This window comes from Cyprinus carpio, chromosome B18 (genome assembly GCF_018340385.1).
Source record: "Cyprinus carpio isolate SPL01 chromosome B18, ASM1834038v1, whole genome shotgun sequence".
Lineage (NCBI taxonomy): Eukaryota > Metazoa > Chordata > Actinopteri > Cypriniformes > Cyprinidae > Cyprinus > Cyprinus carpio.
The window spans coordinates 25,118,691-25,129,935 of NC_056614.1; the positions used below are offsets into that span (position 1 = coordinate 25,118,691).

At 36.4% G+C, this 11,245-nt stretch overlaps 1 protein-coding gene across 1 annotated transcript; it reads left to right on the forward strand.

Moving 5' to 3' along the window:
• The first annotated feature begins 2,085 nt into the window (after positions 1–2,085).
• LOC109077589 (synaptotagmin-13-like) lies at positions 2,086–10,944 on the forward strand. Its single transcript, XM_042744563.1, has 5 exons — positions 2,086–2,426; positions 3,670–4,592; positions 7,642–7,801; positions 9,598–9,764; positions 10,299–10,944. The coding sequence occupies exons 1-5, from the start codon at positions 2,408–2,410 to the stop codon at positions 10,443–10,445; spliced, it is 1,416 nt and encodes a 471-aa protein (XP_042600497.1). The 5' UTR covers positions 2,086–2,407; the 3' UTR covers positions 10,446–10,944.
• The last annotated feature ends 301 nt before the right edge of the window (positions 10,945–11,245 follow it).

Below are 11,245 nucleotides of genomic sequence, written 5' to 3' on the forward strand. Positions count from 1 at the left end.
TAAACCAATTAATACATACATTGTTATATTAAAATAAAGTCAATTGAATGAAAGTAAACTAAAACTACTGCTGAACTGCGCATGCGCTACATGCCAAAAAAAAACAGACTTGTCCAAAACAAATAAATCTAGTGAGTAACAAAAGCATGTGATGCGAGGAGACGAATATACCTTGACCTAATAGTTTTAAATAACTACAGTAATAGTATGTGCATAATTTGGTTGATCACAAAGGTGTAGCCAAACTCGACTCTTTTGTCTTTCTTTCTCTCTTTGCACAGATGTGTGTTAAATAAGGGAAATGTCTTAAATGTGCAGTGCTAATGTTTTTAGGCACAAGGATTAAAAATTGAATGCACTGCATTCTTCTGTTCTGTGAAAAGTGATAACCTATTGATATTTGAAGAGTTGTGTAAATAGAGCCATCATTAGAGACCCCTGGTCTGCAGTAGCTCATACTAATGGCTTTAAATCATGCAAATTAGAAATCTATATGGCATGTTTCCAAATAAATATTTGTGTGCTTTTGCTCAAAATCTCAGCAGGACAGCACTGCATTGAAACCACTGCCACACAGACTCATCCTTCAGCTGCAGAATTAATATAACGAGCTTGCAGAGAAAGAGAGAGCGCTATGAGCTTTTATTATTTATGATTGGTCACAAACGACTCGGATTAACCATCCCAAAACTTTCCAGATCTCACTGTCATTCCTCTTCTGTAGAGCCTTTTCAACTCACTAACTTTTAAAAATGAATATGTTGTGTTGTGAATTAAGGAAGTAATTCGATAAGAGCTTATAATAGAATTTCTGAAATCTGCTCTGGTCAAGCTCAGACACTCATCTTTATTAATTATAACTTAATTGTTTATACAAGGACACAAGAGAATGTACAGGACGCTCATACAGCCAGTCAGTGTATATACACAACAGTGTCGCTTTTACTTTATTTTTATAACTTTATTCTTTTGATATGTTGAAATTATCAAGATTTCTGTAATTTCATTAAACAAGATTGAATGGATTTAAGATAATGTCACTTCCTGAATCATGATGATAACAGGCTTTTATTAATTAGATTATACTACAAACTAACAGGGAACAAATTATGACATAGGAAAAAAAAAATATGCACTGAAAATTAATTAAAATGAATTCACGTGAAAAACAAAAATATTTATCTTATCTAATGCCAGGTCTTCTTTTTAGATGGTATTGCATCATTTGTGCATTATAACCAAGATGTTTAAAGTCATTATGAAATCAAAACTGATGTTAGTTCCAGGTTGGATAAATTATAGTTTTTCCTGACTGGATTTCAGAAACGCATCACATTTATAGAAGTAAATATTGAGTTGCAAATGCAGCGTTTTGTTGCCTTTAATGCTTTGCTGGCAGAGATCTGAGCCCTCAGTTTGGGTGAGATCAGACTTTTTATGACCCATTTGGAAATTAATGTTGTATTCAGCAGGAATTTTATGTGCAGACTTACCAGAAATCTGTGAAAGTGTGCTATACTGTGATCAACCTGCTGTATTTATACTTCTGTGTCCATAAACTCATGTCTCAGAGGACAGTTAACAGAGATGGTTGTTTGAACAGTTTAAATGTTTCTGCTTGACCCTCAACACAGAGCTATTTTTACAGTTTCTACCATTATTTGCCCTGAAAAAATTATAAAATAATAATAGTGGGGCATGCATGCTATTTATTTGTATACAAAGTGTATCTATTTCCTGCTCTTTGATGTATTTTAGCAATAATTTAAACAGGAAAATAATGTTAAATTTTAAAAGGATTAATTATATCACATTTTACTTGGCAAATAAATAATGTAGGCTATTTTGTCCCTTTAGATAAAACTGTCTGGTAAATGCAAACATGTAAATGCAACTGTCCCAATGGAAATGTGACAACGTGCCCCCAAACTGAGATTTATGATAAATATCCTGCTAAAAAAAAATGCAGGTCTCTCAGTATGATCAGCTTAAACCAGAGAAGGCAAGTAAACCCTTTTTAATCAGATTTTAGATGTTAGTTTCTACAGGGTGCACTTGTTTCTGCTGAAATCCTGCATTTTTATTTTTATTTTATTTATTTTTTTAGCTATTCGCACTTTGAGAGATTTATCATGTGGAAATAACATAAATCTGACTCTTCTATTTATAATCTCGCCGGTTTTGAGTGCATTGCTTCACTAATTCGAATCGTCTCGTGCCTTAACGCATGAGCGGTGAACCGAATTGATGTCTCCGCTGCGGTGCGCGTGCATGGCGCGCGTTCGCGTCGGATCTTGTTTGTGAACGCGCAGGGACTCGTGAGTTTAGTGTGTGAGCATGACTGCGGATCAGACAGCACTAGTTAGTCAGATTTAGCTGCTGGTTTGAGGAGCTTGTCTCTGGGAATATGCAGATGGATCTTGAAGGTAAGAAAAATACCTGTCTGTTTTTGTGCATCTATTGATTGTTTTGCATGCAATTCTTGTTTGGTTCTTTGATAATCATGTGGAAGAAAGGCTATGTCATGCATGAGTTTTTATACTATGCAATACCATACACCAAGACAAAAGCAGCACCTTAAAGCATTAATTATTGATAATCATATGAGGAAGACAGGCTATGTCATGCATGGGTTTTTATACTATGCAATACCATACTGCAGTATACTAAGACAAAAGCAGCACCTTAAAGCAGTTATTTAAAGGTGTTTAAAATCAAATAGATTTTATGTTCACATATATGCACATAGAAAGTCAACCACAGCTGGCACGTGACTTCACAGTTGACTGTTATTGATTAGATTAATTGAGTTATATGCATAAAGGTCATGACATCTGTGGTTTAACATCAGCTCGGCTCTGCTTCCGATCACTGATGATGCCTATGTCGCTGATTAGAACCCAGGGCCATTTCCTCTGAGCCTTAATGTGATCAGGAATGATGAGTTGCATTCGGACAGAAACAAGTGCAGTAAACAACCCTCAGTTAACAGTTTTCACTGTGAGATTTCTTGGTGCACTACAGCAGAATTTATCACATTGTTGGTGGAGGGCACGACCAAACCGCTATAAATCATTAAAATTACTGACGAGTTTTATGAAATCATACTGCAGTATATTCAGACACGTACCATGCTGTTATAAACAGTGCTGGGGAGTAGCTAGTTACATGTAACTGACCACAAAACCAGTCAGAAGGGTCAATTAATTGATACTTATACATCATCTTAATAAATAAACTCTCCATTGATGTATGGTTTGTTAGGAGGACAATATTTGGCTGAGATGCAACTATTTGAAAATCTGGAATCTGCGGGTGCAAAAAATCTAAATATTGAAAAAAATTGCCGTTAAAGTAGTCCAAATGAAGTTCTAACCAATGCATAGAAAAAGTTTTAATATATATACAGTAGGAAATTCATGGAACATGATCTTTACTTAATATCCTAATGATTTTCGGCATAAAAGAGAAATGTATAATTTTGACCCATACAATGTATTGTTGTCTATTGCTACAAATATAGCCCAGCGACTTATGACTGCTTCTGTGCTGCAGGGACACTTTTATCAGTTCATGTAATCCCTGGGAATTTAACCTATGATGTTGGTGTTGCTAGAATGGATTTTTTCTTTATATTGATTGTGTGTGTTTGTTGGTATGTTTCTCTAGTGCATCTCCAAATGTTATTAGCTGTTGGCCTGGCCATTCTCTGTTTCTGCCTGGTGATTGGCTGCATCGTCTGCTGCTGGCACCAGAAGCCCCGCCCCTTGGATGACAAAGAGGCGGGGCTTTCCTTACCCCCTCTACCTGCAGATCATGTGACGGTGACTATAAGCCCCTCCCCTTCCATCAACACCCTGCCAATCAAACAGCAGTATGAAGAGCTGGATGGAGACGTTCTGGACTCTCCCTCATTTAACAGCAGCTCGACGCCGTCTGAAGACGATCTTTCTTTAGCATCTCATCCTGTGAAGTCTCGTTTCAGTCTGCGGCGGCTCAGCTCCCCCGCCGTTCCCTACAAAGCCTCTAAACCTGTCCGTAGTCGTTCCTCGCTCCCAAGCATTCCTAAACTCAGCCTGGGTGGGAAGTCACGCCGGGTGATTGATCGTAAAAGCAGTGATAATGTATCGTTTTCGGAAAGCAGCAAGCTTAACACCGACAGCGGCCGATATTACGGCTCCGCCTCTCACAAAGCCACACCTTCCCTTCACTTCACCCTTCATTTCTCACCAGCAGAGGCCAAACTCACCGTCACCGTTCTGGGTCTCTACCGGGGCTCTAGGAAACTAAGTGGGACTACGGTGAGGGCCTGTCTGTCTCCGATCTGCCTTGCACCAGATTTGGGCGGCCCAAAGCGCAGACACAGCCTCATTCCGGAGGCTCCGGAGCAGGTTTTCCAGCTGCAGGTGAGGTCAGCAGAGGAGCTCCAGTCCTGTACCCTCAGACTGACCGTGTCCAGCAGGGATTTCTCTGGTCTGAGGGAGACGGCTTTGGGTGAACTCGAACTTCCATGTGCTGAAATCCACTGGGAACCCGACTGCACTGTCACTTTAAATCGGCAGCTCAATCCTGCGAGGAGGAGGCTGAGGAAGGTATTGGAGGAGATTATGTATCGTATATCTAGTCAATGTCAGGTTTATTTACTGTATATGTGACCCTGGGCCAATCATAAGGGTCAATTTTATGAAATCATCTGAAAGCTGAATAAATAATCTCTCCATTGATGTATGGTTTGTTAGGAGGACAATATTTGTCTGAGATACAACTATTTGAAAATCTGGAATCTGAGGGAGCAAAAAAATCTAAATATTGAGAAAATCATCTTTAAAGTTGTCCACTCTTAAAAATAAAAGTGCTTCATGATGCCGTAGTGGAACCTTTTTTGTCTAAATAGGTCGATAAAGAACCTTTAACATCTGAAGAACCTTTCTGTTTCACAAAAGGTTCTTTGTGGCGTTTTTCAGATTATAAAAAGGTAAGAAAGAGATGCTTCTTTGACTGAATGGTTCTTCGTGGAACTAAAAAATGGTTTTTCTGTTGCATTGCTTTGAAGAACCTTTTAAGCACCTTTATTTTTAAGAGTGAATGAAGTCCTTAGCGATGCATATTAGTAATCAAAAATTAAGTTTTGATATGTTTACGGTAGCAAACTTACTAAATATCTTCATGGAACATGATCTTTACTTAATATCCTAATGATTTTTGGCATAAAAGAAAAATGTATAATTTTGACCCATACAATGTATTGTATGGAACAAAAGAAACAAATCAAACCAAACAAAAAAGTTTTTTCAACTTAAAAAAAGCCCTGTTCCCTTTGGATTTTAAACAAGACAATCGATAACTTCTGGGAAGACGATCCAAGCGTTCTCACAAGAGAATAGAAATGGAGAAGATCTGAAATGTAAACTCTGAATTTAACAGGTAACCAGTGAAGTGAAGCTAACACAGGGTAATTTTCTCCCTCAATTTAACAGGTAAACATTCAACCTAAGCTAAAAGCGAGTATCAGCATTCTGTACCAATTGTAAACGCAATAGTGAAGAGTGGTTAATTCCAGAGTAATGCGTTAAAGTTATCCAGCCTGGTTGAAATGAATGCATGAATAACAACCTCTAAATCATTAAAACTGAGAAAACATTTCAGTTTGTGAAGCTCCTTAAAAACTTCCTCCTGGGAATCTACACTAACTGAGTGAAGGCTGGAATACACTACTTGTCTTATGCACAGTTTGAACAAGCTGACTGTAGTCGCTTAAACTCAGAGCAAGTGACTTTGAATCTGATTCCTATGGAAGCCCGTTTCCAACACTGAATAGAAAATAAAAAAGGTATTTGCGCCTTTATCTCACAATTCAGATTTTTTTCTTAGAGTTGCATGATATAAATTTGCAATTCTGAATTTTTTCTTAGAATTGCATGATGTAAAGTCGCAACTGTGTTATATAAAGTCAGACTTTTTCTTCAGAATTGTGAGTTTATACTGTATCTCAATTCTGAGAAAAAAGTCAGAACTGCTAGAAAAAAAAGTCAGAATTGCGAGATATAAACTTGCAAATTCACATTTATATTATATACACAGTAAATGACTTGTCAAGTCATTGCAAGAACACAAGAAATGTACACCTCATCGCAAAAAAAAAAATGCTCGGATCCTATGACTTACTGCAATCATTCTGAAGCAAAAAAATAAATAAACGGAGTCTGTGCCCATCATACACTGTGTGATTTTCTGCAAAATCCATCAACTCTGACTGCCCAAGTTCTGCAAACTGACTGACTTTTGGCAGCTATAGTGTTGATGCATCAAGTCTGCAAACTGTGCAAAAGTGTTGCTGTCCCACATCAATCACGTCATTGGTCCAAAATCCTCTTTCACATAGCTATATATCTAAATGTTCTGATTGTATTTCAGTATGACTCAACTGGTTAAGAACAACCAAAAGTGATATTTGACCTCATAGTTTGTATTTGATTACTGCTGCTGAATCCAGCAAATGCTGCAGTTTGCTGTGAGGTGAGTCGAGAGGAGTTAACATTGACAGCCACAGTGACAGCAGAGTACAGCACTGCAACGGAAGACACTGTGATCCAAAACAACTTACATTGCATTAAAGATGTGCATTTTACCAGCTCATGCATTCCCTGGGAATCAAACCCGTGATGGATAGTCACGCTCTGCTGTTTGAGCTACAGGAACGCTGATAATAACCTCTCAGGTGTAAGATCTGGAGAGGTTTCTGTCTGCTGTCATCAGAACACAAACTCTACATCATGCTGTTGAAGTGGGATTGTACAACTGCTGCGTGACTAGTGTGCCAACAAGTGGTGCGTTACTGTGGCCCGGAGCCAGAGCGCTGTGGCCTGCAGAGATGGACGCGAGCCAGCGCTGATCAGAAACACAGCTGAGATGCATCACAGAGCAGAAGTGCAACTAGAAAAACTGTGAATGGGGGCCTGACAAGAAACTCTACAATAGTTTGAAAGGGTAGTTTAAAGGTTATAAGTCTTAGTTTTTGAACTTAGTTAAATTACAGTTGTTATACAATTATTATTTTTAACGATATAAAGGTTCCAATCATATACTAGCATTCCAAAGTCTTCATATTCAAGCATATGTGGCATTGACTAAAAAGCAAGCAAACATTTCTTTGAATCAGATCAACATCGATATGAGATCGATAGATAGATATTGAGATATATAGAGAGTGAGAGAGAGATTAATGGTCTGGATTTGTTGGACGTAGCTTTAAAACTCTTGGAGCTACAGTTGAAGGATTTGGTTTGCTGAAGTTTTGTCTACAGAATGAATAGATGTTACGTAACTAGCGTGTATAATTCCAGTAGATGCTGGTTTGATTGCATGGGCTCAGAGTCACACTGAAAACACTTCAGTGCGTTTGATACAAATGTTCAGATGTATTGCGACAGTGAGTTTGTGCTTCCTCTGAGAGTGTAATGCAATTAAAAGGAAATGTTATTGGAGGAAAGTGCTAGAAACATTAACACACACACACACATTCATGATCTGGAATTAAGATCTGTGTCTAGACGCCTGGCAAATACCCCTCACATCTCCAGACGAAGTTCAAATCCTGTAGTAATTATAATTCTTCACTATTCGTCTTCTGTGTCCGTTCAGAGTCAGAGTTCCCAGGATGCACCGGGGGACATCAGTGCAGTGCGGTTCCTGGGTCTGATCCTGATTCTGCTGCAGTATCAGACGCTGGCGCATCGTATGAAGGTGATGGTGAGGAAAGCTGAGAACCTGCCCAAACTCACCAGGATGCCTGGCACCCCAGGTCTGTCTGAAGCACTGCGTTTCTTGCATTATCCACTTTGGATAAAAGCATCCGATGAATAAATGCAACTTTGCTGTGTACATGTAAAATGTTCATGTTCTGAGTGTCAGACACGGTGTTGGGGAAAGTGACTTTTAAAAGTAATGCATTACAATATTGTGTTACCCCCTAAAAAAGTAGTAATTGATTGTGTTACTTAGTTACTTTTTATGGAAAGTGTGTTACTACAGTGACGCGTATATCGTTGATAATCAGTGTTGGGGGTAATGCATTACAAATAACGCTAGTTACGTAATCAGATTACTTTTTAAAGTAACTAGTTACGTAATGCATTACTTTTTAATTTAGAAGGAAAAATCTTGTATTATAGTTACTTTTTCAAATAAGTAATGCCAGTTACTTTGTTTCCCATATATTAAATAAAAACACTCATATTTACACATCTAAACAAAACAAAAATAAGTGCAGAGACATTGTGTGTGAACATGATATTACTGTACTTCTAGATGAAATATAAACATGTATATTTACTCATCTCACCTTCACAAAAACACATTCAGTATTTATTTTGTTGTGAAAGGGCTTTTACATTTGTAACAGAAGAACTTTTTATATTAAAAACAAACAAGCAAGCCCTGCCTATATTTAAAAAGTAACTCAAAAGTAATGTAACGCATTACTTTCATTAAAAAGTAACTAACGTAATTAGTAACTTTTTTTTGTTTAAGGCAATATTGTAATGCATTACTTTTAAAAGTAACTTTCCCCAACACTGGTGATAATATATAATATGTTCTATAAAGGGGCATCTTGTTATTATGACATAATTGAGTGGAAAAAATAATATGTGTGTGGCAGCAATGCGTCACCGTATATTACAATACTTTCGTGTTACTTTTTCACACCTGGCCTGAGATTGCTTGTCTGTTTTTAATGTAAAAAAGTTATATTTTTGGAAAACGTAAAAGCCCTTTCAAACCAAAAGTTAAATGAATACGCCTCAGGCTGAAGGAAATGTAAATTAACATCTGTACAGTAGAGAACGCAGCTCTACAATAGACCTACAGTAACATTATGTTCACACAGTGCATACAACAATTCTGCACTTACTCCCGATTTTTTTTATCATGGCAACACGAGAGCTGGCAGTCAATACATGGGAAAATAAAGAAACTTGCATTACTAAATAAAAAAAAAAAACTACAACAACTACTTATTTACCAACTATCAACAATCTATAAAAAAAACATATAACCTAATGTAGTCATTATTTGAGTCTCATGATTCCATATTTGGTGGTTATTTTTGAGTAATATTGACAGAAATCTAGACATTTGTGACAGAAAACCGCATAAAAAATGTCAATGTAGTTTGGATGGCACCCTGTGGCTGTTTGTGGTATAACACCCTAAATATAATCTTATAGGAACCTCAATTTATTTCATATCAACTTCAAATTTGGAACATAACTTATTTGGACATAAGGCTTCAATTTTATACCAGCTTTAGAGTAAAACCTGTTATGTAAAATATTTATTATATATAAAATAAAATAAGTATAGTGCATCTTCTGTACAGTAAATTTAAACTTTTATAACTTTTTGATACTTTATTTTTTAACAATCTGCTGATTTTCTTCTTTATAAAGAGACCAACAGAATTGCTATAATTTAAGTTTGGATAGTGCACTTTCAGGCCTATTTTAAAAAATGATGGGGGGGGGGGTGATAGTTAATTTAAAAAAGTAATGGTCTTTACTAGTTACATTGGAATTCAGAATGGTCTCTGTTCTGTAGATCACTATGTCATCATCAATCTGCGTCAGGACGGTGAAGTCATCAGCACTAAGGAGACGAAGGGCGCCAGTGGAGCGAACGCGGTTTGGAACGCACCCTTTCTGTTGGATCTGCCGTCTGGTGACATTAGCAAACTACCCCTGCTCCTGGAGATCATCGTGATGCAGGTCAGAAGAGTTTAACGATTCAGACAAAAAAAGCAGTCATAAGTAGCACAGGTACAGTATATTTGTAGCAATAAACAACAATACACTGTATGGGTCACAATTATCCATTTTTCTTTTATGACAAAAATCATTAGGATATTAAGTAAAGATCATGTTCCATGAAGATATTTTGTAAATTTCCTACCATAAATATATCAAAACTTAATTTTTGATTAGTAATATGCATTGCTAAGAACTTCATTTGAACAACTTTAAAGATGATTTTCTCAATATTTAGATTTTTTTGCACCCTCAGATTCCAGATTTTCAAATAGTTGTATCTCAGACAAATATTGTCCTCCTAACAAACCATACATCAATGGAGAGATTATTTATTCAGCTTTCAGATAATGTATAAATCTTAATTTAAAACAAAAATTGACCCTTATGACTGGTTTTGTGGTCTATGGTAACATATATCACACATCTCAGACTCACGCTTTGATGTGTCTTCATATTTTGCAGTAATGACATCACTCTGTCTTTGATCGACAGGGACGGCTGTACACGAAGAGTTGCATTCTGGGTCGTGTTCTGATTGGCTACGGAGGCTCTGAGGCGGGAAGGCAACACTGGGGCAAGATGTGCAGCAGGCCGCAGGTGGAGACGGCTTGCTGGCACGAACTCCAACTAAACTCCTGATAGGCTGGCAAAGCTTGATTGACATGCCCCTGAACCAATCAGATCGCTCACTGCTATGCTTCTCATTACTTCATGGATTTTTGGATGGAACTGTGGAACCTGTTTTGAGGAGACCTAAGGAAAGTTTGTGTTGAATTTGTTTGCAAATATCTCTAATGTTACGGCATCATTGCAGGGTGTGTTTATGGCTCATTAACAAAAACATCAGATGTTGCTTTTGCACTAGTGAACTGATCAGTGTTGCTGCTGTGAACTGAAACAAGTTTTTGGTAATTGAAATAAATTCAATTCAGTTCACATTTATTTTCATAGCACTTCAATTTATTTCATGTTTATTTGTATAGCTCTTTTCACGATACAAATCGTTGCAAGGCAGCATCACAGGAAATGTAAATCTCTACATATTACATTTAGGAATAGCTTATCTAAAATAAATACAAATACATTAAAATAAAATAAAAAAATATAGGATGGGAAACCAAAACTTAAAATTAAAAATGTTACTAAAACAGGAATGAAAATAAATTAAAGTTAATTTAAAAAAAAAGCTTAAAATAATAATAAAAATTATTAAAAAAAAAAAGTAAAATAAAGCAATACAAAAAGATGATACATAATATAATATTCAGTGCTGTAAATTATTAATTGTGATTAATCGCATCCGAAATAAAAGTATTTGTTTACATAATATATGTGTGTGCACTGTGTATATTTATAATGTATATATAAATACACACATGCATGTATATATTTAAGAAAATTTTTTTTATATTAAATATATTTATATGTAATATAATATT

What these genes read in the sequence shown, in the direction of transcription:
- LOC109077589 (XM_042744563.1), top strand. An exon ending in CAGGATGCCTGGCACCCCAG is followed by an intron (nt 7,802 to 9,597) that starts GTCTGTCTGAAG and finishes TCTGTTCTGTAG; the next exon opens with ATCACTATGTCATCATCAAT. An exon ending in TGGAGATCATCGTGATGCAG is followed by an intron (nt 9,765 to 10,298) that starts GTCAGAAGAGTT and finishes TTTGATCGACAG; the next exon opens with GGACGGCTGTACACGAAGAG.